The following is a 26,489-nucleotide window of genomic DNA, read 5'->3' as shown; positions in this document are numbered from 1 at the left end:
TAAAATGAGATGCGGATAATTGAATAAAATCTATCGACGTATTTACATTTCCGTGATTAATTTTAAAATTTAATTTTTGTGCTTTCTCGTCCGTCACTCTTGAATTCTCTCCTGCTCTTAAAACCACTCGACCCGTGCAATCGGAATCATTGTTATGTGTAATTGTAAATTTCTTGCTAATATTTTTGCAATCGCGCGCTCTCAAAGTGTATTGTTTATAATAATAATTATTTACATGATGATATTTAATAGAGAGGCAAGGAAGAGGAATAAACGGGGAATCGAAGTAAACAAAACGCACATTTAATTTATAACTTTTGCAATTTTTTTGGTAGATTTATTTTTTATAATGCACATGTTTCTCGTGAAAAAATTAAATTCCGTGTATGAAATTAGCATTTAGTGTTTCACGTTTCGGTACAAAATTTATTATGGGGAAGGGGCAGTCGACGGACGACTTTATCTCGGGACACGCTCGGACGACGACAACGACAACGTCGTGTCCGGCGTCCGTCGAAGTCTTTTGATAGATTTTCTCGTCTTTCTTTTTTTTTTCTTTTGTCTCTCGAAAGTTGAACGTCTCCTCGATCGGGATTTCGGTTCTTTTTCCCCCAGTTTTTGCTTTTCCTTTTTCACTCTCCGTCCGCGTCGCCGTGTCTTTTTCTCTCGCGATATATATAACTCGAGTATCGCCTTCACTCGCGTGAAACTCGAATCGGATCTAATTGACTGTTGCGACGCGATACTCTTTTTTTTATTGCGATTATTTTTCGCCGGTGGATACGACGCGAATACACGACGGAAATTTCGAGCGAGAAAGGGCGCGTCGCAGCAACCCCTCCTTTCACGAAACATCCTCTCCTTCCTCCGAGAGGAAGGTTGAATTTTTTGTTAGTTTTTTTAACTGTTAGCGGTGACTCAAATTTCCGCTTTCTCGGCGAGAAGAACCGAAAAACACCGATGACAAAACTTTGCAATACAATACCGACCATTAATTCGCGAGCGTGAAATTCGCGACGCGAAAGCAATCTGCACGCGATCGGACACTTTGCACATCAAATAATTTCGACCAAATACAAATCGATATTTATCTCTAATTGTGAAAATTATTCGGCACGCAAAGTACCGGCTTGCGGAGATCGCCTCCCCGTCGTCTAGAATTCGGCGAATTTTCCGCAAAGAGTTGCGAGATTAATGGGCCGCGCGCGCGCGCGCGCGATGCTTGGTCGCGAATCGAATTTTTCCTGTGAACATTTCGCGTCACCCGATCGTAAGTCATCTTTCAACTTTTATTAACGAACACGTATACACACGCTTTGTGACCGATCACGATTGACTGGCGACTGTGTCAAAAATGTTTCGACGACAGCGATAACTCGCACGTCAAAATCACAAATGATTTTTTTTTTTTTTTTCTTTTTTGGTTTACTACCTTAGGTGTGTGTATATTTTTTCTTTTTTTTTATCGCGTGTAAGTTCAACTGCTGGATTCGTTTTCTTTCTTTTTTGGCTTTATACGGCTTTTGTTCTTTTTTTTTAACTCGGATATTCACTGTTAACACATGCATTGTTCTTTTTTTGCAGACAGTTACGTTTGCGCGTCCGTTCGGAGCGCCGCTTGAAATTTTTGCTTGTTCCGCGCCTCTCTCCCGCTGTTTCGAGAGGCCTCTTTTGGATTCTTTTCTTTTTTTTTAAATTTCTTTCTCTCTACCATGTTTTTGTGGGGGACGCGCGGTTACGTTAGACAACGGAGAGTGATTACGTTAACGCGGCCCGAAGGGTCGCCCGAAGAGTCGCCGTGTGATTTTTGTCCTAACCGGACGCGGATTCCCGGTTTAATAGAAGAGCGGAAGAATGCGCGACGATCAATGCATCGCGCGTCCGCCGAATTCTTCCTCGCAGAATCCAATAAAAAAGAGAAAAAGAAAAAAGATATCTCGGCGACCATCGACGCGACTTCGGGATCGGCACTCGATTAAAGGCCTCGCTTATTTCTTACTACGTTTGCAAAAGTGAAAATAACGCGCGTCCGCGTAACGTAACCGCGCGTTTGTCTCTCTCTCCACTTGACACTCACGCACACACTCTCTTTTTTTTTTTTTTTTTCTCATTGATCATTACTCCCCAAAACCGTCTCGCTACTTCTGCTAATCGGATGTTTCCACCTCGATCTTTCCGTACACAAAACATAGATATTATGCAACTTTTACGAAGACTCAACACACTTTGGGTTTGCGGCCTAACAAACGCTACTTCACAAACGGAATGTGACGGGATAGTGAGACACAATAGAAGATTATCAGGTGGTGTATACGGTAATATCTTGGACGTTTCTCTACCTGGCACCTGGGCGGGCAACGACTACCGCGCGCTGACGGCAAAAATCTATTCGCGAACAACTTCGAATGTGTATTTATTAAACTAGCGTGTATAAAATGCACGCTGACGCATCTCTGGCGAAGATATGCAGTTCCGTATACATTTTATACGTGCCAATACACTTATAAATACATATTCGCGAAATAATCGAATATTCGATTATTTCTCACTCGCGTATTTATTTTGCGCGACGCTGATCGTTTCTAATCGACGAGCACAAAATTACAGATGACGGAAAACAGTAACATCATGTAACATCGACAGGCTACATCCAAACGATACGAGAAACGTTTGAAGAAGGTATCTCCTCTCACAGATCTTTGTACCGTCTGGATGTAGAATTCAACGGAAGAGAAATGTCAATCAAATCAGTTTGGCCCAATATAAAGATATACTTCAATTTTGTAATTTTTTTCTTAAAGAAAGACGTATATATTTATTTGATTATCGTCGACGATACTACAAACTAAAATTTTAAAAATTAGTTCCATGCAAAATTATATAAAGTTTGTTTTCTCTCTCTCTCTTGTTCTCTCTCTTCTCTCGTACTCTCATGACAGTCTACGGTATTCGTATTGTCAATCGAGCCGATGTGTGTGATACGCCCGGCTCTTGTTCCGAATAGAGTCAAATTGAGTCGATTGCCGTATGCATGGGGTCAGTAGCTTAATAAGAAAAACCGGCCTGCACGATCACTCGACGTCAATTTCAGAAAAGACCGGACGATTTACTCACGATTTATTTTGACTAGCGATTAGTGATTATTACTGTATTGACGGATTAATTACGGATAAGATGCAGATTGTGCAAAATTTTATGTTAGGCGCCTGCTTCATTTACGGTTGGATCAAAACGCAATCCAATGCGAACAAACTATTAGCAAGTCCTGAAAAGAAGTCAAACTGCGCCTCGATGCTCTGTAACACCAAAATCTTCACCCTCCCACATTATACGTCGAAAACGTATAATATAAAAATATAAAGGTTTTGGTGTTACAGGCCATTGAAGCGAAATTTGATTTTTTTTCAGAACTTGATAATAGTCAGAACTTGATAATAAAAACGAGGTTTGCGAAATCAGAGCATTTACGTTCAAAATCAATACGTGCAGCACCGCAAAATCAAGTTTTCAAAATGAGCGGTGCTAAATGCACTCTAAAGAAAAGGCTGACTGTTTCTTTCAAGAAATTGTTAATAGTTTTCTCGGATCAAGCGCATGAGCAACAGTCAGCCTTTTCTTTAAAGTGCATTTAGCACCGTATCAACCGTAAAGATGTAGCCTTCGTAAATCTGAAATCCCACAAGGCTCGCCTTCCTATGTCCAATTAATACAGCAAAATCAGTACAATAATAATCGCTAATCATAATTCGCTTCGCCGGACCCACCAGGGGCCAGTATCGACAATTGTTTGCTACAATCAACTGTAAAAATACGGCCAAGATAAATGCTAGTATAATAATCGTTTCTGCTTATGACAAATTGTAAAGTGTAAGAAAATTTAGAATCAATATCGTATCATTATCCTTGAGGCACACACACACACCCCAATGCTGTATTTACGCTTATCAATCGCAATGTAATTACGCATGTAAGAGTGAAAGCAATACGGCAGTTCGTCGATTTCGAGATACAAGCCGAAAGGAAACGAATGACTTCGAGACAGGCAAAAATTCAAGTGAAATTCGTACATCATCACGTATAAATCACGTATAAATCACGTATAAATCACGTATCGGTTTTCGCTATTTGCTTTTGATGGAAAAAATCGCCGAAAAGTGAAAGAAGCTCGCCGAAATATAGCAATAAACTCAAATATCGCGCACGCGGTGCGCCTTATCGGAGAAAAATCAATGTAACGAGAAATACACAAAAAAACGAAAACAAAAATCTACATATACATCATATCCCTTGCCGCGCTCGAGTCCATCGCTTCGTACTCCGTGATTGCTTTACCCTTCTGTCGGTTTGCATTTTCCTCTTCCCGAATACACATAGCGCAATATCGTTAATGAAACGTTAGAAGATTCCTCTTCGCGTCTCTGTTGTTTCTTTAACGCTACGCATTATGTCCGTCTTCTATTTCTCTGCAAAATTTCGAAAGTACAAAAAAAAAACAAGTCTCAATTCGCTCGAAAGATGAATCTTTCTTTTCGCCACGCTCGACGAAAAACATCCTCTTAATTTTTATCTGCTTTCGTGGGGGAGAGTGTGGAGTAGTGTTTGTTGATTTATCATTTTTTAGTATTTTTTTTTTTTTTTTTTTTTGGATTTTTTGCATTTGTTTTATAGATTATTTGCTGTTGCTTCTGCTGCTGCTGTATCTGCTGCTGTGTATGCAGTGTATAACGGGTGTCGATGTTATATGTTAAAAGGAGCGTCCTGCGGTCGTAGCGCGTGTTCATCTCTTAAATTAGGCGGTGCTTTCGGTAGTAGTATTCTGCACCGGTTGGCTCTCCTGCAAGCAGATACATCAAGGAAACATTACTCGTGGGAAAATCACAGAAACAACAATTATACAACGCGTGTCAAAATATCTTTGCCAATCGTCCCACACATCTCCTCTTTCAAACTATGCGATTAAAAAATGCAAGTCCTTCTAGAAGACAACGAGGATAAAAGTAGGAAAGATAAGAGATAGCGCAAGAAAGTAAATCTGTAGGTCTACTTTGAAGATCACATCTAATGCCGAAAGTGTAAGTGCGTAAAAAAAAAAAAAAAAAAAAAAAAAACTGCAGTAACTGAGACGAGCGAGATTGAAAAGAAGAGAAAAAGGAGCGACATTACCTGTGGAGCAGGGGCAGCGACAGGTGCATCCGTATCTTTTGGTGCATCCAACTTCTGCTCCGACTGAAAAGAGGACAAAAAGACACGTGCAAACAGTGTGTGCTAAGCGCTACCGCTCTGTATTCGTCGACGGATCGCGCGATGCGCCACAATCAAAAACTCTCGTCCGTTTGTCACAATTCGCGAAACTCCATTGTTCGACCTACTGTTTTCAACGTCCCACAATGTTAGTGTTACATCGAACAGCTTCTGATCGTGACTCGTGCTTAAGGTGCTTCATCGAACGCTCGTAGAAGAAAAGAAATGAAGGTAGACAAGTGCAATCCGTTGACGAAGGAACAGATTTACAGATAATATATAGGTGAAACTAGCGATCCAATAAGGCGCAAATTTCCGTAAGGCAAGCGTTTCATTTTTTTTTTTTTTTTAAACGGAAACTATGAATGTTTGTTGCAATTCGTTAAAAGTCATCAAATTACTCGTTAATGAAGTCTGTGAATTTGGTTTGCAAAATCATCCATTACGGTAAAAAATTCGGGAATTATCTTCCACCTTGAGTAAGAAAGAGAATCAATAATACCTTGGATTTACCGCAGGATTCAGGAGGGACATCGTTGACTTGTGTTCGGAGGGAAGTGACGGGGGAAGAAGCGGGATTCGGGGATTTGCGATTCGGGCCAGAAGACGGCAAGTTTTGTACCGTGTGCTGACTGCGTGTGTTCGTGTGTTGGCTCGAGGTCGCACGAGGTTGTCGTACTAATCGTCGTCTGTAACGCGGTCGTGGATTTCTCCGGTAATTACCGACTTGCATACTCTCGCCGACAGTCTCGCCGTCATTGATCACCTAATTTTACAATACACGTAATCTTTATAACAGCTGTCCGCGATGTGCTTTGCCAGTTACGAAAATTCGCCGGTACGTCCCGCTTCATTCTTACAAAGCGCGAGATAAAAGAAAAAAAGGGATTGTCGACAAGTACAGAACACATATTCCGCGTGCGTGGATGATGCATCGTACAAGAAGGGATTGATAGAATCTTTACTGAAAACAAGAACACAATTTCTAAATGACAGTGCATCAGTGCCGTTATAGAGAAAAATACTACTACGATTCATCATCTTTTCAAATAAAAACTACCGTGCATATTTAAACAGCTAGTTTTCAAAGTGTTCGTTATTTATACCAAGAATGCAAAGTTGAAATAAATGCACATTTACAATCTGCCAAGTCCGTTAGTTAGTTACGTGTGTAATAATGCAGCACTCTTGTTAGAAAAAAAAGAGGCACTTCACCATTCAAGTGCAAGCAATCGAGGATACAGTGAGTTCTGAGGTGTTTGGCATAATAGAAATTAACCAGAACAAAAGTAGTTTTAAATCAAGTGCAGATCAAAAGAATAGAATATTTCATCTAAAGTTTCGAGGCAACCGTATCTCGAAATTTGTCTTAATGATAGAAAAAATATTTGAAAAAAATCTAATTCAAATATATATTTCTTAAAATCAAAACACTTTTCTGAGTTTTGCGCAGCGTCTCGGAACTCTAGATGAAAGAGTGCGTGTAAGATTTGGGAAAACATGCTTGTTCGCGATCGACGCGATTCAACTCGATACCATCGTCCGCCATCAATCACTGTAATGAAATCGGAATGTGTGTGACTTCAGCTTAGATACTAACCCGTACCTGGCCATCCTGGCTACGAGGGCGCCGTGGCGGGCCACCTCTTCCTCCGCGGAAATTGCGGCGGAAAAAGCGCCGTGATGGACCACCGCGTCCACGACCACTTCCGCGCGGCGGAACACCCTCGCCGCCGGTTCCTTCTCCTTGCTCACCACCTTCGCCAGCATTCTCTCCCTGCTGCGCTTGAGCGGGCCCGGAACGCCGTCCTCCACGATAATAACCGTCGTAATGACGTCGCAGCCTGTAACGACGCTGTTGCTGCTGTGACTGGCCGCCGCCGTCGGCCGCGTTCACGTCATCACCATTCTTGCCTTCACCTAATTCATCCAAACGGCGAAAGTTAATCTTGACGCCCGAGAGACTTTGCGAGCGATTAACATTGTGGCGCGAGAGAGCGCGATTGCGTACCTTGTTCGTAGCCCTCTTGGCCTTCGCGCGGTCTGCGATTTTGAGGTCGGCCGTTGCCGCGTCTCGGGTAAATCCAATGAATACCGCGATATCCGCGACGCTTGTCCGCCGCGTAGGGCGAACCCTTCACCGCTTCTCCGGCCGGACCGGTGACATTGGCGGCCTCGTGGCCCTTCTCGCCGATGACTACGTCAAACTCCACGACCTCGCCATCTCCCACACTGCGTACGGCCTTCCTTGGGTTGTTTTTGACTATCGCGGACTGCGATTACACGTAACAGTTAGATATATATTGCGATACTTTAAGAATAAAGTATTATTTAATGCGTTAAACGTGAAAAACTTACCTGATGTACAAACACGTCCTCCTTCGTGTCATTCCTGAAGCAATCGGAATAAATGATTAGAAGCAATCGATATTCATATTTTAATGCAGACTCGAAATTAATAAAAACCAAACAATATTTATAATTTTAATCATTTCGGACTGAATATTAAGATAAAATAATTGTCTCTAAAATAACTCCGTAATTATTTTTTTATAATAAATAACTGTTGTATTTCTTCCTTTGAATTTCAATTTATGTTTTATTATGTTTCTGTGGAAAAAAACCATCAAAATTTTGTCACAATAATAACAATCATGTCCATTTATTTATTGCGCAGGTATCGCGGCAAGTCTTGCATCAATGTGACGTCTGTCTGCATTCTCTACGAAGTTCCACACGTACGCGCGATACACAGCGTGTAGCAAATACATAGTGATGTGTATATACACGTCTATCCTACGCATGAATTCGCGAGCGCGCGGATGTAATCCGTGAAGCTGCGGAGCAAAGCACGGAGTTAAGAGGTCGTCGAACCCCGGCGGTGCACTCAGGAGAGAAATACACAATACGTACACAAACGCCAGCTGCCGCAACTAGGCACCCTTCCGTGCGCGGTTAACAAAAGGTGAATCATTAGGTAGAGAGTTTAATTGCCTGAATCGATGTCTCTCTCGGTGAAAATGAGATCATTAACAATTATACTGTTATAAGAGGTCCACTCTTATCCAATTTCTGTAGACTACAGTCGCAAAATATGGAATACTAAGGTAAATGTACCTTTTACCGAACTGCTCCAATTTACCGACCAATTTACTATTTACGTTTAAAAATAATAGCCATTAACAGTACGATTGTCAAAACAACTGATTTCGTTGCATAAAACTTCATGCAATATATTCTCAGTTGTTTTGACGATAGTTTTGACGATAGTTTTGACGATAGTTCGGTAAAAAGTACATTTACCTTACTTTTATCCACGTTAATTTCTCTTTTATTTTACGACAGCATTAATTAGCTGCGAATAATGACTTTATTAATTTTGCCAAAAATTTTAACATCTATTATTTAAATATGCTATATGTATCTGTCCTAATGAATTTGACTGTACGTCTCGGAACGTGGATCAATGCCGAATAATTAATGGAATGATCCAATGGGTATCGAGATGGAACGTTGCTCTTCCATTGCGGAATAATCGAGTTCGCCGAATTAGAGACGAACACGATGAATGAACAATGGATTCGTACCCTCGATTCAGGCTATTAAATTTTAGGCTATTAAATTAGTTTTAGGAACAGATTCTTTGATGATATGTATAATGCATCCAAATTTCTAAGAATATTTTTAGTACGTCTCTAAAGCACATTTCTGAATAACTTCTGGAAAAATGTAGAAAAAAATGTGCTGCATCATTCGGTTCTTTCCTTCATTGTTACCTGCTCACTGTAAAACGGCTTCCTCTCGCTTATATATTTAGGATTTTACCTAAGGTTTCTGTCATTATTGCGAGCATTGCAAAACAGGGTCGCAGTGTATTTCCATATTTTTAATATTATATATTTTATTATTTTATATTTTTATATCAATTTTAAGTCTGTTCCTAATTCCACATTAAGACCGAAAAAAAAACAAAGTAAATTAAGTTATAATTTACTTCATAAATCACATGTTGGAATACAGTTAAAATTAAAATATGAATAAATTCGCATTTCGGAAAAAATATACGACAGCATCTTTCAGAGAAAGATACATTCGTAGCACCACGTTTCTTAAAAAAAGATATGAATATTCAAACAAAGAATACAATTATTTATTACGTTTTTAGATTTCTGGAGATTGATTTCTCGAAAACCGGATTAACTGTAACACGCGGCGACATGTTCGTTGAGGGACGAACGAAAGCGTTCTATATTTGTAAACAGCTATAACGGTCGTTTCTAATGATTTTATGGCACAGCAGGCGTCAGTGAAAGTGCATTCGAGAAACTCTCACGTGCAGGTAAGCATTTGAATTTTGTTTAGCCTTGGTCGTGAGGAACTATTTTTCCGCCCTTCCCTCGTGCTAAAGAATCTACCTAAAAAATCTACTTAAAAAAAGGCACTGGGGCAAATTCCTCATTCGTTCATCACGACGTGATCCTTTTTTTACTTTTTCACCCCGGAAGAACGGAAACGTATTATAGCGCAACGAAAGTTCCGCGTGTAAAACGCGCGGCAAAACGCCGCCGTCTGCGCGCGGGCGCGAGACGATTTTCTGGCGTCCGACCAGATAAATAAAGGGACCTCGAAATAGCGAGAGAAACTGACTCTACGCTCCTATACGGATCCGTACACGTGTCGAATGAAGCGTCTATTTTCCGTGCGGCAGAGTGCCAGGTCGAGGTTGCAGGTCGTACCTGCAGCGGAGACGGCGATTTTCCTAATATTAGAGACTACTACTTCCCTCGTGCGCTGAAATCGTTATCATATATTAGAATAACTCGAAGAATCCCTCGTGTTCCAAATCTTATCGTTCGGAATAAAAAAATGCAGCAAGAAACAATATCGGATTACTCGCAGAAATTTACGCATATTTATAACGCTTCGTCATGATGGATTCTCAAATGGATTTAAAAAATAAAATTAGAAGAGTAAAATAATGAATTATTAGTCACAATAAAATATTAAAAATTATATCATTAAATAAATGTTTTGATAAATGTGCAATAAGTATGTATTCATCTACTTTCACATTATTGCGAAAATATACGTAAAACGATGAAATAATAGGATGACTCATGCGATCGATGAATATGTTCGTTGATTATCGGAATTAATTCATGATCTGGAGTTTCTCGAGTAGTCGCAGAGAGGAAATAAATAATTGAGTTTCTTTTTGAATAATTGAATAGCCACAACAGCGAATATCGCAAAATTTATTTAACGAGTGCATGATAAAAATGGAAGTGGCAAACATAAATTTAGATATAATTCATAAACGACTAAAGCTGTGACTAAAGCTGTGAAAAAGATAATTAAATATTTGCGATGCAGTTGCAATGAATGTAGGGGAGACGCAACAGCTAATATACGATAACGCTTTAATGCTCACGCGGTTATAGCGCGAAATGGGTGTTTAAAATTAATAGTGTATGACTAACGCTTACGCCCACGCGAATAGACATGTGTGTCCTTTTCTATCCGGTATTTCAAAATGTCGAGAGAACCTCATAAGTTGTGAAAAAAAAGGAGAGAAACAACTTGATGTGAGATAATTGTTAAATAATAATCACTGACCTATTTATAAAGCCGTATCCACTTTTGACGTTGAACCATTTGACGGTTCCTGTGACCTTATTAGCTGAAATCCAAAAAAGTGTATAAATTATCAAGCATATCTGCCAAATATAAAATTCACATAAATTTGTAACAAAATTCAGTAATGCAAAATTTATCATTTTTATTTTAAATTATTTGCAAATTATATTCCGCTGTAATGTATCAAACAATAAAAATAACAGGGAGCAATTTTTCATAATGTAAGAAATTATCTACAATTTCGAAGCATTGTGTGTGAATAAGAGTACACTGAGTCATGTAGGAATGTCGTCTTTACTTATTATTATCAAATTGTGAAAACGACCTTCGGGAAGGGAATAATATGTTTCACGGTATTAAGTTATTATTACCACGTGTTTACGTACAGGTAACCGCTCGAAATCGAAATGTAACGGCCGTTTTTATAACATGAGCAACATTTCTGAGAATAATGCATTAGAAAGCAAGATCAAATAGCAATCTAAGTAAATAGGCAACTGACAGAGATAAAATAATCATTAAAAGGATATTTATATCAATTATTTTTATTTAAATGCATATCAAAATTTTTTAACTGTGAAGTGTCGTTGGAATCTGCAAATTTATGATTAATACAAATTGCATTCACGAATAATAGTATAATACGTTATTATATATATATATACTTGATCTCGCTTCACGGCGAAAATATGATAAGACTATCTTCATAACAGTTACAAGTAACCTTGAAGCAATATAACCTAAACAAAGGTCGAAATTAATGTCACAACGATAGATCGACCGTGGTTGTATCTGTGAAATTCCTCAAAATCCGAAGATCGGAATAATATTCGCTATGATAAACTCATAGAATTTGTAATAAAAGTATCGCATATTATATACAACAATGTTGTATATAACGTATATAATTATGTTATATATAACAATCTTAAGAAATAAATGAGCATTATTTAGAATATATATCTCATATTTCTGAAATATTAGAAATTTTTAATTTTAATGCTAATGTAACGTATCGATTTTGGCAAGATTTTCGAAAGCAGAATTATATCACTTCTTAAATATAAACTCTTTAAAAATAAACTAAGCTTGCACAATTTTTAAAACATGAATAAGAAATCGATTCTAATTTCAACACGTTTTCGATGGAATTTAATCTGTCTTTTTATCTTCGAAAAAATACAAGAAACTTAAATATGTTACAATGAATTTCAATATTCTTATAATGCTGTAAAAGAAATTTTTATATATTGCGCAGTTTCGATATACATATTAATGTTTCGTACACGCTATCGAAAGGCGAATAAAATATTTCAATGGCGAAAGAATTAGATCAATTCAACGAACTTGGAGCTTACAACTGTCCGCATGCAATTTGCCGCGGAAGCACGCTCCGGAAAGCACGCCGCGGCACGCTTACATAACGAAAACGTGGAGCGCGCGGCGAGAATATTTCGGATCGACGCGATCGCTCTGCTAGAAAGGAAAGATCGATATGATGGATTTCGGAATGCTCTGGAAGCTCGACGTGAATGTCCGGTTTCCGGACGCCCACAAGATCCGCGCCCGCGATTTTCAGGTTATGCGAATTATACCGCAACGCAGTGCGCCACGAGGGTAAACGACGCGGCGTCGGTGAAAATCGATGTGGCCAGACGAGAATGGAGCCACCGCGAAGACGCGTAAAAAAATTCGGATAAAAATTCAAGCGTCAACAGAGCAAAACGGATGACGAGCGTTTCGTTTTGACGCCGCGTCAACGTCAGGCCGCGATGCAGGAAACGGAGTCGAGACGTGGATTTTCCGCGCGATTTCCGCACGCCGGCCACATGGCTCGTACGTAACGCCGCGAGCGTGGACGCCATTACGGGTGGAGGAATGCGCGGCGGCGGCGGCGGAAGAGACGGTTGTTCCCGGGCGGCGAATTTTTTCGCCGCGTCGTGCATCAGCGCACGGCGCGGAAAACGCCGCGCGCACGGTAATAATGCAAGGATGCTCAAACTCACCGATGACCATCTTCTGCTGGACAGCCTTGGGTTGTTCGGGCTGCTTCTCTGCCTCGGCCATGGTGGTAAAAGCCTAGCTGTTAAACGGCTGGCGAAGCTTTCTCTTCCTTGCTTTTTAGTCGTGATGGGTCGTGATGTTAGATCCCTACTGATGCTCGCTTCCAAGCGACCGAGCAAACATCATGCCCAGTGTAACGTGCGCGCTGATTCGCCACCCTCCTACGGTCAGGTGTTGTATCAGCCAATCGCGCACTCCAAATTTTCACGGAAATACACGATCAGTGTCGAATATCGCCGAAGATCATACCGGATTGTACGCATGCGTGCTTTGCCATGCTGCTCAGCCGTGAGAGCATACCATAACCACGTTACACCGGTCTTTCCATTCCTAGTTCCAACGAATTTTCGAAGACTCTTCAAAGTTGACCTTTGAAATATGCATTGTCCAACTTGGATAATGGAAAAATGGAAACTTTCTGTCTTAAAATTGGAAGAAATGTTACCGCCTTCGCGATATGCTGTCTAAACAGCGGACACAAATTCATCAGAGAATATGTATTTTTTTAAAATGGACAATAAAAGAGAATTGACCTTGAAATATTTCAGAATTTTAGAAAATAGAAAAAAATGCAGGAAATGTTTAAAATGCAATACACATTAACATGCAATACAATAAAAATATATCAGTACACTAAACAAAGAAACATTCAAACTTGGAATAAACATACAGAAGCAATCAGTATTTTTTGTAGAAATCGAGAGAAGACTTTAATAACGTTCATCATAATTCTGTATGAGAATATATTACTTGCTCCAACATGTTGAATGCAATTAATGTGTTAATAAGATAATAATTTCAATGCTTCGTGTCATATGCTATTAAAAACACATTTAGATGATTTCCTTGTATGAGTAACTCGAAAAAAATGAATAGGCCAGATTTCTCTTTTGATAAATGACAAAAAACTTTCAAAATTAATAAGTTTTAAGAGCTACAATAATCAAACGCTTTTACTGTTTATGCAGTGAATAATATATTTGCCTGCTTTTCACTAATGTGTAAGAACACACATCATATCTATATGTATACTGAAAAAGAAAAACAATAACAGTACAGTCAATCATGATGTAGAATATGATCTCCACGTGTGAAAAATACATCATTGGATCGAGATAAAACGCAAAAATAACGGGTTAATATATAATCATTATTGAATCAATATTCATCATAAATGATAAATACAGCTTATATTTTGTTCTAATTTTGTACAAAAATTTCCACAATTCGAGACGTATATCACAACATACACACTTCCCTTATTCGTTGAACTTCAGTTTAAATATTACCGTATTACATTTTGTTACGTAAGTGGAAGAACATTTACACACGAGTTTCACTCGTTTAATCGTAACCGAAGTATGAAAAGGCAGAGCATGTACTTATATCGATTTATAACAAACATATTTCTGTCATTTAAATCACAATTTGTATTTTACAGAGATATCTCGATATGCATAATTTGCGCAATGATAGGAAACTTCTTAATAATAAAGAACAATGTTATGCCCGCAACATGATAAGTGATACACAATGATAATAAGAATATCCGTCTGTTGCATGAGTTACGTATCAATTATTGAGTGTCATGTAATGAGAAAAAAGTACAGCGTCTGTGTTGTGTAAACTTCAACATAGATGAAACAAGTATGACCACGTATGAAAAGAAAAGCGCAACACATATTTTCATAAATTAAGTAGATTTAAAAATTATCTATGGAGTATGTGTGCTCTTGTAGTTTCATTATCTCGGTTAATTACAAATATACAATGAACTGCACTGGTGGGTTTCTGAATCACGCGTTGCGTTATATTGCGCAATGCCGAAAGCTCCGTGAATAAGAGTTGTTGCGTGAATTTGAAGCATCTTTTGCAAGATTTATATCATTTCTAACGATTAGAATGAGCTAAAACATTAATAGACAAAACGTAGCCATATATGTAAATTGTTTCACCTAACTTAACCATCTGCGATATTTCGGTTGTTTTTGATGATGCAGAAAAATAAAAAGAAAAGGTATTCAATTCAACGATATTATGATTAAATATTATAAAGAATTAAATTTTTCTAGATTAATTATAATTTTTAAGATCAAAGTCATCATTTTTTTAAATTTTAAATGCAAAGTGACTAGAAAAATCGATGTAACTGAAATTACACGATTCTAGTTGAAAAAGAGACAACCTTGAAATGTGAAAATTATAGTTAAAATACAGTTTAAAAACTTTAACCGTAATATGTTTCCTTAAAAAGAACTTCTATTTATTTTTCTGTATCATAAAAAACAACAGAGATATTTCAGGATAATTCAATGAAATACCCTATACAGCATAATATATATATATACCTATTCATACAGGGTAAACTTAGCAACCGTCAGCGCAAACTGTATTTTAAAAACACGGGTAGCAAATCGCTTGTTACTTATCCTCGCAATAGGTCTGTTCTTTATAGCTGAACTGGCTGCACTAATTCGGAGTTTATCTTTCTCCTTCCATTATGGAGGGAAAAAGATAAACTCTGAACTAGTGCAGCCAGTTCAGCTATAAAGAACAGACTTTATATATAATCAATAGTCATATAATTTTATTTTACCAAACGTATTAACTATCGAATGCGGCATACACATCGATTGTATCTCTTACATTCGAGAAGCTATGTATTAAATAAACACTCCGAATGTATTTCCACTCCAAAGTTGCACTCGAAATGGGCGGCATTTACATTCTCCATCATCTTGGTTTCCGCATACGAATTGATCTAGATCGCGGCGCCGTGGAGCCGCTACCGATGCTGAACATGCCAGGCGTCGAAGGATTGAAAGTCGGCATGTTCGTGGTTCCGAAATTGAGAGTAGGAGTTGCGGATGATAATGGAGTAGCAAAATTAAACCCAGCCGGTGCTGAAAGTATAAAATAATGTTGCATAAATTGAGCCAGAATAATTTGAAGAGAAAGACAAGCCATAGTCGGTAATAAGGTTTCATAGAAATGCATAATTTTAGTGTATTCTGAATTAATTTGTGGCACAGCGTAATCTATTTTATAATTAAAATTGCATTAATATTAAAGATTTAAATTTAGAGTAATTACCTGGTTTGGAAGATGGGGATCCAAATTGGAAAGAAGTGGATGGTACGGTCGTAGGATTATTGCTTCCAGCGCTGAAATTGGATCCGAAGGAAAACGTCGGGTTCTGTTGCCCATCTTTCTGATTACTTCCAAAGACGAACATATTACTCGTGCTATTGCTTGAGTTATTAGCGTTAGAAGCTCCGAAAGAGGAAATGGATGTGCTAGGTGTGCCGAAACCCGTCGTACTCACGGGCGGTGCACCGAATGGAGATTTATTATCGCCGAATGTGTTGTTGCCGCTTGTCGCAGAGCCGAACGCGAGGTTTGGTGTGCCAAAGGTATTCGTCGCCGGGGTGGCACCAAACGCTCCAGTAGACGGCGTAGTGTTCGCTCCAAATATAGGCACCGACGATGCGTTGTTATCCGCCGAACCGAATATACCGGTCGTAGCGCTGAAAGCTGGTGTGGTCTGCACGTTCGTCACCGTTCCTGCGCTTGGTGATCCGAATACGGTCGTCGCGTCGCTCGCGGTGTCGAAACCGACGGGAGCGACGGTATTGGTGGATGTGTTCCCGAACGTCGGCGCGGTCGTGGTTTGCGTGTTCGAGCCGAATAACGATGTCGTCGTGCCGCCGAACATGATACCCGCTGCACCCGCTGCACCCGCTGCACCCGCTCCAAAGGATGTCGGGGGCTTTGTTTGTCCGAACATCGGCGAGCCGCTGCCAAACACCGAAGCCGACGCGGTCGTCGAAGTCGAAGTGACGCTGGCGTTGGAGAACAGACCGGGACTGACCGTGTTGTTCGACGTGGCCACGACGCTGGTCGTCTGCGCGAAGATCGAGGGCGCGGTGGTCTTCGGGCTGAACACACCGGCGGTTCCCGGTGGCACCGTTGTGGCTCCGAAAAGCGGCTGGCTGGTCGTGCCGAAGATGTTTGCAGTCGTTGTCGTTGTGCCCGACGTAGTGGCGAAAATAGATGTAGTGGATGTGCCGAATTGCGGAGCAGTAGTAATGGTTGCGCCGAACTGCGGGATAGCGGCAGTGGTGGTTGCTCCGAATATAGGGACCGCAGTATTGCTTGTCGTGCCAAAGCCGGTTGTATTGGAAGCAGTTGCAGCTGGTAGGGCTATAGGCGTAGATGCTGTACTTGGAGTGCTGGAAGCGCCAAAGACGAACACAGGTTTGCTGATCGACGACGTTGAAGAAGTAGTGGACGCACCCAGCGGAAACGCAGGTGCACTCGACGATCCAAACGCCGGTGTTGCAGTGGTCGTGGCAGTAAACGCGCTATTTGTCGATGTAAATGAACTACTAGTCGGCGCCAAAGTGTTAGACGTGAAATTAAACGATTTAGTCGTAACTTGCGGCAACGGCTGCGTCACCTGACTGCTCGGAGGGTTTCCGAAAGTATTTGTTTCTTTTTGAGCGCTACTGGACTGGCTGAATATGAAAGTATCCGACTTTGGAGGTTGCAAGGTGGTATTGTTGCTTCCAAAAGTAAACAAAGATGGGGCGGTTGATGCTGTCGTCGCGACGCTGCTCGATGTAGCGTTGTTGTTCGCAACGCTATTGAAACCGGCAATGCTAGCTGTAAATGAGCTACTGGTCGGCGCCAAAGTGTTAGACGTGAAATTGAACGATTTAGTCGTAACTTGCGGTAACGACGTCGTCTGAGCATTCAAAGGGCTTCCGAAAGTATTTGTTTCTTTTGGAGCGGCACTGGACTGGCCGAATACGAACGTATCCGATTTTGGAGGCTGCAAAGTGGTACTGTTGTTTCCAAAAGTGAACAAAGATGGGGCGGCAGATATCGTCGTCGCGACGGTGCTCGATGCTCTGCTGTTTGCAACGCTATTAAAACCGGCGATGCTAGCTGTGGTGGTTGCGTGTAGTTGTGGTAGTTGTGTGGTAGGTGTGGTAGTTGTAACTAATAATGTCGTCCCGGTGGTTTGAGGCAGCAAACTCGACGCCGAAGTTTGAATTGATGTGGCGGGGGAGAGTTTACTGCCACCGAAAGCGAAGATAGGACTGGCCTGAGTATTCGCTGTGATGGATGAACTAGCGATCGCACTTGTGGCAACAACGTTATTCATCCCGACTTTCGCGCCTAATGCGATGCTAGAACTTATAGGCGTGAACGTCAAACCTGATGGCGTTTTATTGATTGGCGTTAGGAAATTAGTAGACGTTGATGAAGCTGGCGTGGTAGTAGCGGCAACTGACACAAACGTACTACTGGTGCTGGATACACTGGTGCTATAGCTTGGCAATAAACTGCTCGACGTCACAGTTGCCGTTTTCGCGACTGATTTTTCATGACCGAAAGTAAAAGTCGGCACCGCACTCGGGATAGTCGAAGATACTTGGGTTTTTTGTAAAAATCCTGTGCTTGCAATTACAGATGCAGTCGACACGACTTTCGTTTGATCGCTTGTTGCAGCGGTCGAGTTTGTTGCTCTTATCTCAAGAGTGGTTGTTGCTGGAACGCTTGTTTGTGTCGGTGATACGACGTTCGGTAAGCTGAAGGTTGCAGTTGGTTTCGCATCGGCTTTTATATCTGATTTCGATGATGAAGAGAAACCTTGCGGTACAACAGCCGCAGTGGAGAGCGGTGTAGTAACAACGTTAGTCGTCGTCGTCGAGGAATTCAGAGTCGCGCAAGTAACCGGACACGTAACCGGACACGTAACCGGAGGCGTCACTGCATTAACCTCGTCCGCTTGAATCACAACGTCCGGATTGATTTTGTTCTCTCCTAAAAGCGTAAATAAGAATTAGCGAAATTGAGTCATTTATGATGTTTAGAGAAAAAGAAGCGTTTTTTTATCTTCGTCAGAGAAAGAGAAGTTATATTTACCTTTTCCTGATATTGCATCAAACATACTTTGAAGCCTTGCCTTCATACTAGTTTGCCTCATATTCCGTATGTCATCCCTCTTTATCTCTTCTACGTTGTTCGTTGCAAACTTAGCTTTTATGTTACCTGGTTCTTCCACGAGCAACTTTAACTGTTCATTCCGTTCGGGTTCAGCTCTCATAAATAGTTTATCTGTCAAATTTACAGGTTTTGTCGATACGTTAGGTTTGTTATCAATTTTGGTAATAGTTTTTACAGTTTTATGGATTATAGACGCTGCTTTATTCAACTTGGTTTCCCTGCTAGATTTCAATATTCCCTTCACTAAAGGAAAGTCTTCCGGCCTCTTATTTACTGCTTCAGGACTTCTAGAATATATTTCTTTAAGTTCTGGTTTACTATGATTTGTATCTAAGTTCTGAGATTTTGGCATAGTAGGAGAGGACTGTGCAGTTTCCAGAGATTTGAAATGCTTTTCAAAGTCGGGTGTCCCACAACGTGAGAAATCAGCTGTGGAAATAAAATAAAAGTTAGGTTAAAATTAATGCATTAAGAAATTTTTTTAAGTAATACTCACCTGCTTTTCTTTTAATACCAACAGGAACATTAATGCTGGAACTCAGCGAGTTTAAGATATCGTAACAAGATCGGGTTTTCGTACGTTTGGCTGGTCTGAGAGATTTGCTTAAAGGAGAAAGATCCTCATCTGATTTAGACGACTCGTCCCTACTTCGTTTTTGTTTGTTTTCTTCTATTATCATTTCTCTTTCTTCGTTAAAAAAGCCATCCGTTTTTTGCTTCTTAGCAACATCAAAACTAACATCCTCCATCGATGCATGCCGTTTCAATGATATCTCTCTTAAAACTTGAACAACGCTGGTAGGTGATTTGTTCTCCACATGACAAATATTGGACAGAACTTTTTGTCTTTCTGGCGGAGAATACTTTGCCACATCTGGCGGTGCCACTCTAACTGTCACAGGCATTCTCATCTTTCTCAACTTTGCATTTAACAGAGGTATTGGATTAGCGTGAATATTAACTTTTGGAAATTGCCCAGTGCTATACTGAGACTGATGAGTTAATTTACTTTTTGCTATCGTAGCATATTTGGTTAGCCTTGTTGTAAGGCCTGGTGATGATACATCTGTGAGTACCCTATATTTAAGAAACAGAACAAGATATATAAATATTGAGAATATTATTTACGTCTAATTATAATTATTTATAAAAATAACAAAAGTAGCATTATATATATATATAAGAAATAGTATCAATGTAGTTAAATCAAATCTATGTACATACTTTGGATCGATATTATATCTTGTCGATGCTAACAATGGTCCAGCAACTGTCTGAACTGTTTTGACACCTGCAGGCCTGGGACGTATCTTGGGACTAATACTCGTACCCCATGGAGAACCTTTAGGGCTAAACAGTGTGACATTCTCACCACGGCTTAATGTGTGATTCTGAGCATATGTGGTGATCTTATTAGTATGCATTTCGCGCGATTGTGAAATCAGTGCATCTCCATTCCTAGAGTCCTCCTCCTGGTCAGAAAGTCTCAACACTGGTGTGGACGTGTGCTTGCCGTATATGAGCTGCTGTCGGTACGGTGAGCGATTGTGATCGCCAGCATAAATTCTACTGTCCATCGCGTGTGTTTCGCGCGAACGGTACGGAACACGCGGGATCGGGCTTAGTTGATCGATCGAGTCCAACCTGGATAACGACGACGACGACGGCGACGAGTCCTTGCGCTTGAACATGGCGTTACCCGCGGCAGCGTACGAATCGCTGCTGAGCTGATAATTGCTCGCGCGTCGCCTATCCATCCTGAATGGAAAACGCTCGCGGTAACAACGTCTCACACTATGCCAGATCTTACGCACGTATCCGACACCGTAGCTGTACGCAATGTGTAGCGCCGCGCCGAGTTCCCGAACTGCCTCACGTAGGTAACCGAGTACGTGATACGCGTTGGGCGACACTAGGCTATCGTTCACGAGCAACGAGTAGCATACATATACCACCAGAAACAACGTCGACGCTAGTGCTAGGATCGCGCCCCAGGCGTTGTAGATCAGCACGCATCCACACGTCACACTTATCAACACCACGGAACCGCGGTTGCCGAAATCCCACATAGTATTATCTCAAAAAAGTAACCTCCCCATGTTTAAAAAGAGCACACTCACCGCAGCCGCCGGAATTGCCGCGAGCGATGAGGTCATCGATATATATCGATACTGCGGTCACTGATTGGTCGACTGCAATCTTTTTCCTTCCAAATAATAAAATATTGGAGAAAAAAACATACTTTCTATCAAAAGCAGAAGTAGAGTGTATAAATAGTACTTAAAAAAAAGAACAAGAATATAAAAAAAAAAAATAATTTTGATCTTTTATAATAGTCATAATACACGAATATTTAGATACGCAACAATACGCTCAATTCAAAGGCTTCGCACTTCAGGCATAAAGGTGCACACTCATACAGCGTTTTTGACTGAACGAATTATGATCCTTCCCAGATCAATTAATTACTATTTTACTATAAATTCAAGTTTTTTATTGGCGGAGACAATACAATGACGTCATTAATCAACTTTAGGTTGATCAAAATCCATTTAGTCGAAAACACTAAAAGACGAAAGAATTGCTAGGTACATTTATTTCAAAAGTGCATGCATGAATGCAGACCAATTCATAGTTGCACTTAGTCATCTGCATTTAATTAATCATAGGCCGTGCCCCACCACATCACGGATTCGCCGCAATGGCGAGTACGATTTCTGATCACACGTGACAAGTTCTAAGACTCGCGTGAGAAAGACCGCGTGAAGTGTACGAGTGTAAATTTTTTCCGAAGGCATTGTCCAAATCGTAAAAAGCAATGTCGTGGTTATTTGGTTACCGCAATTCGCAGCCACCACAAGACTTTTCACAATTTATACAACCGCCGGCGGCGGGTGGTAGCGGTGACGGCGGTGGTGGCGATGAGTCTCCGCCGAAAATCATCAGATCCCAAATGGATGCATACAGATTCGATTCAGGCGCACTAGAACGAGCTGCCGCGGCCGCCAAGGACCTCGAACGATCCAGTACGATGCCATTTTTTCACTCACTTTCCACGAGAAACCGCACGCACAATTACGTAAACGTATGTTTTGAGGTTAGGACACGCGCATGCGAGAGAACACCGCGTGTGTGATGACGCAACTTTACGCGAAGAATTCATCGATTGATCCGGCGAATATAGATTTCTCGGGAATGCCGAAGACGTTGGTCTTCGTAAATGATGCTGACAAGTCGATGACAATGTTACTATATTCGTCTGTCAAATGTTTATTATTTGTAACATTGTTTGAGATTTTCTTTTTAAACAAAATTTAAACGCTTTTCTTAAATATGCATGAATATCATTGTAATAAATTGAATTAATATTGCGCTTTTGCTCCAATTCTGTAAAAACATGACAAAATATTTAATTTTTTTAAATAAAACATACTAATTTCAGAATTTTATAATGGATTATATTATAAATTGATTTATATTATGTTTGCTTATTGCTAAGAATATCAAAAATTTTGGCATTTTTAACATGATTTTTTAACATTCCTGAATTAATAAATATGTATTTAATGTAGGGCATGCAAAAGAAGCTTTGGACCTGTCCAAACTGCAGGAAACCACAAAGCAAGTGGAACTGCAAACTGAAATGAAAAAATATGAAGCTAGCATTGAACAGCTTAAAGCAGAGCAAAAACGGGTGGAAGGTGATGAGAGAAGGAAAACCATTCAGGAAGAAACCAAACAGCATCAAATGAGGGCACAATATCAAGATCAATTAGCTAGAAAACGTTATGAGGATCAATTGATGCAGCAACAAAAGATGAACGACGAGAATCTGAGAAGACAAGAGGAGTCAATAGCCAAGCAAGAAGCCATGAGAAAAGCTACAATAGAGCATGAGATGGATCTTAGGCACAAGAATGAAATGAGGAAATTGGAGGCGGAATTGAAAGCCAAAGCGAAGATTGACAGAGAAAACCAAGATCTCAATCTAGAACAAATTAGATTAAAAGCCATGGAAAAGAGGATTACCGTTTTAGAGTCTATACAGTAAGCAATCGACAAGCTATTGTGCTTTTTGTAATAATCGTAAGTTTAATTTTATTCATTACTATGTTCCAGAACCGCTGGTTCAGTATTAGGCAAGGGAGCCAAGGCTCTGCTGGAGGACTGGGATAAGATCCTCGCGGCGGCGGGTGGTCTGTCGCTCGTTGCCTTCGGAATATACACTGCCAAGGGCTCGACCAGCGTGGCAGCGCGCTACATCGAGTCCCGCTTAGGGAAGCCATCGTTGGTGCGGGAGACCTCGAGATTCTCGTTCTTCGACACTGTCCGGCATCCGGTTCAAGCGGTGAAACAATTAAAGACCAAGCAGACGGACGCGCTATCGGGCGTGGTACTGGCACCGAAGCTCGAGGAGAGGCTGCGCGACATCGCGATAGCTACGAAAAACACGAAGCGCAATCGCGGCATGTACAGAAATATACTGATGCACGGTCCGCCGGGTACCGGCAAAACCATGTTCGCCAAGAAGCTGGCGGAGCATTCCGGCATGGACTACGCGATCGTCACGGGCGGCGACCTGGCGCCGCTGGGCAGAGATGGTGTGACCGCTGTTCACAAGGTGTTCGACTGGGCGCATACATCGCGGAAAGGACTGCTGCTGTTCATCGACGAGGCGGACGCGTTTTTGAGGAAGCGTTCGAGCGAGCACATCTCCGAGGATCTCCGAGCAATGCTGAACGCGTTTCTGTACCGCACTGGCGAGCAAAACAGCAAATTCATGCTCGTCCTGGCGTCCAACACACCCGAGCAGTTTGATTGGGCGGTGAACGACCGACTGGACGAGATGGTGGAGTTCTGTCTTCCAGGCCGTGAGGAGCGCGAGCGTCTAGTTCGACTGTACTTCGACAAGTTTATTCTCCAACCGGCGATCGAGGGTAACAAGAGACTGAAGGTCGCGCAATTCGACTACAGCTCGCTGTGTAGCAAGATGGCCGATCTAACGGAGGGAATGTCCGGCAGAGAATTGGCGAAACTCGGTGTCACGTGGCAAGCGGCGGCTTACGCCTCGGAGGACGGCGTGTTGACGGAAAAGATGATCATGGAAAGATGTCTCGAAGCCATCAAGCAGCACAAACAAAAGGTGCTTTAATATTTTTCCAAAATAACATTTAGACATTTAAATTTCTATAATTTTGTAGTAATAGTTTATAAATTTCTATATATATAATTTTATTTTATATAAACATGTAAAATTTATTGCGTTGTTTATAGGTACAATGGCAAAGTGAACAAGAGAAGGCGGAATCAAAGTCGATATACGCCACGAAGGACGACGCAGTCGTCAGCTCGAAAACTCCGGCTATAGAGCAGTGTTCAGGAAGCACGATAGCTCCAGCGTAGATAATTGGTGATAAGGATATGATTGATGGGTTTTAAAACGTCGGGCTAAAGACGAAACTACTAAATAGAGAGACAGAGTACAAATGCCGCTGGAAAAGAATTATTCTGACGATCTTTGTATTTATCGTAATCCAACAAACTCGTGGTGCTCGACGGTCGCAGAGTCACTTGTTACAAATGTACATTTATATAGGACTATTAAATCTTAATTCTTCAATTGTATTTCGTTGTCTTTTACTTCTTGTCCTCGTGACATCACGAAAGCGATCAGTCATTATAAATTACATGGATATTTTTTTTTTTAAAGCGACGAAGAGTTGTTAATTATATGTGTTTACTGTGAAAAAAAAGGGGTGAAAATATCAAAGTTTCGGCCGTCATAACAATGACTGTATCGAGCTGGCTGCTTTGAGCTCGTAAAAAATAATTTGAAATTTACTTAATTTCTATTCAGATTTTTGCAATAATTTAGATTACTTAAACTTTAAGAAAACGTGACAAATATTTCACGCATGAAGAGGAATTTTATTCCGATTTATTTTCCAGAGTTATCGGTTATCTCCGACCGTTCTTTTCCAGAAAAACATGATGCGAGAGACGAAATACAGGAAATGTTGCAAGAGATTATTGCAATTGATGTCGCGAACGATTATTTTCGCACTAGTGTAAGATATCGCGGAGACTTGACGAGCTTGCAGAAAGAATCGCAAAGTGTCATACGAATTTTTCACTTTTATTTTCGTTTTTCTATTTCAAGAAGTTACGAGAATATTTGACCGAGTTTGCAGAAAAAGACGGAGTATCACTAAAAATCGAGATTTATCTGGTCTGTCGTACATTCTTGCGACGAGTTTATTATCAGCAAGGCACTTATCTAGTCACGAATGAGAACGTTATAACACTCGATTAATTTGACAAACCGTGAAATTGTTAAACATATGGTGAAGCGATTTTGTTTTTTTTTTCCCTTTTCGCCATTTTATTATATGCACGCATTCGCTGATATCGGTTTTTTTTTAAACAGACATTGCTAGGGCCACTCTTGCATAATTATGCACGCGACCGGATCAAAGCGGCTCGCTTATCATTGCGCGACGCGCGGCGCGCCGTTAAGGACAGCGTATGAATAAAAGGTTGAAGCGGGTGAAGAGGCCACCTCTCAGTCATAACACAAGAATAAAATTCACGGCAAAATTATCTGATAGATGCGCTAAGCAATTAGTACACGTCGACAAAATGAAACACAAATAGCATCATGCTTGTCTGCCGACAAGTGAATAGCGCTATTACAAGAAAGTATTTCAAGTGGCAAATGATTGTCACTTAATATCTTTTTGTCGTCGTAATAATTTATTATAATAATGAATTATGATGACAAAAAGATGACGATTATTTGCTACTTGGGATGATCTTCTTGTGTGTGCTCTTTTCAGGGCAGCAGAGAAGAAAACTGGGGCATTCATGATTTAAGAAAAGGTGTGAATTGCTTGAACACATTTACATTTCTTGTTTTCAAAATATTACAAAGCTTAATATTATCAAAATTAAAAAGCTTTTATGAAGAAATATTAAAATTTATAAAATAGTTCAATGTAGGTATTCAAAATTAATTCGATTTTCGAAATTTTAATAAGCAGATTGCAATACGCCTAATTTTTTAGTACTGCAAAATTGTATATTTAAAAAAATCGAACGAAACGATAACATGAGAATATATTATCTTTTCGGAAATGCCTATTTTTACGTATACTTACATATATACTTATTAAATATGACGTTAACGGATGATTCTCAGTTTTTTTTTTCTTGACAGTTTATGTTTTGCGATATTTTTTTGCTGATCAAGCAGCTAGTTTATCGGTGATAACTAAGAAAGTTATAAACAAGGATTTCCTAGAAATTATTTTATGATATTCAAGTCATCAAGATTTTGCATTGTGATTTATGTGAAAAACGTCATCTTAATATGAGTTTTATTCAATACTTACGTACAACTTCACAACATATTGGTAATCTATAATTTTTTCACTGTTATCACTGATCAACTGATCGCTGATAAACAACAATATTTTCCTCTTGAATCTATAATAAAATCTACGTTGGAAATATAGTAAAATTCCTCTTCGATA

General features: G+C 40.2%; 3 protein-coding genes across 8 annotated transcripts; 1 reads left to right on the top strand and 2 right to left on the bottom strand.

Annotated features, from left to right (window-relative positions):
- Positions 1 to 302: 302 nt before the first annotated feature.
- yps (ypsilon schachtel) lies at positions 303 to 13,058 on the bottom strand. Of its 6 annotated transcripts, none has more exons than XM_067358234.1 (8): positions 12,885 to 13,058; positions 10,858 to 10,921; positions 7,600 to 7,633; positions 7,253 to 7,514; positions 6,842 to 7,161; positions 5,744 to 6,007; positions 5,164 to 5,226; positions 303 to 4,834 (listed from the first exon to the last, which is right to left on the bottom strand). In XM_067358234.1, the coding sequence occupies exons 1-8, from the start codon at positions 12,943 to 12,945 to the stop codon at positions 4,790 to 4,792; spliced, it is 1,113 nt and encodes a 370-aa protein (XP_067214335.1). In that variant the 5' UTR covers positions 12,946 to 13,058; the 3' UTR covers positions 303 to 4,789. The 6 variants fall into 6 exon arrangements, with proteins under 6 accessions (XP_067214335.1, XP_067214336.1, XP_067214337.1 ...); XM_067358235.1 differs by having other exon boundaries at positions 6,848 to 7,161; XM_067358236.1 differs by lacking the exon at positions 5,744 to 6,007 and having other exon boundaries at positions 12,885 to 13,056.
- Positions 13,059 to 14,113: 1,055 nt separating this feature from the next.
- Positions 14,114 to 21,273, bottom strand: LOC105678689 (uncharacterized). The gene is made up of 5 exons (XM_012378197.2): positions 20,182 to 21,273; positions 19,454 to 20,034; positions 18,877 to 19,386; positions 16,036 to 18,774; positions 14,114 to 15,845 (listed from the first exon to the last, which is right to left on the bottom strand). The coding sequence occupies exons 1-5, from the start codon at positions 21,024 to 21,026 to the stop codon at positions 15,676 to 15,678; spliced, it is 4,845 nt and encodes a 1,614-aa protein (XP_012233620.2). The 5' UTR covers positions 21,027 to 21,273; the 3' UTR covers positions 14,114 to 15,675.
- Positions 21,274 to 21,548: 275 nt separating this feature from the next.
- bor (ATPase family AAA domain containing bor) lies at positions 21,549 to 24,582 on the top strand. The gene is made up of 4 exons (XM_012378198.2): positions 21,549 to 21,983; positions 22,530 to 23,004; positions 23,077 to 24,100; positions 24,232 to 24,582. The coding sequence occupies exons 1-4, from the start codon at positions 21,776 to 21,778 to the stop codon at positions 24,358 to 24,360; spliced, it is 1,836 nt and encodes a 611-aa protein (XP_012233621.1). The 5' UTR covers positions 21,549 to 21,775; the 3' UTR covers positions 24,361 to 24,582.
- The last annotated feature ends 1,907 nt before the right edge of the window (positions 24,583 to 26,489 follow it).

Source organism: Linepithema humile, chromosome 6 (assembly GCF_040581485.1).
Source record: "Linepithema humile isolate Giens D197 chromosome 6, Lhum_UNIL_v1.0, whole genome shotgun sequence".
In the NCBI taxonomy this organism is placed as follows: Eukaryota; Metazoa; Arthropoda; class Insecta; order Hymenoptera; family Formicidae; genus Linepithema; species Linepithema humile.
Note: the sequence above shows the minus strand (reverse complement) of the source record. Positions and strands in the feature narration are given on the sequence as shown.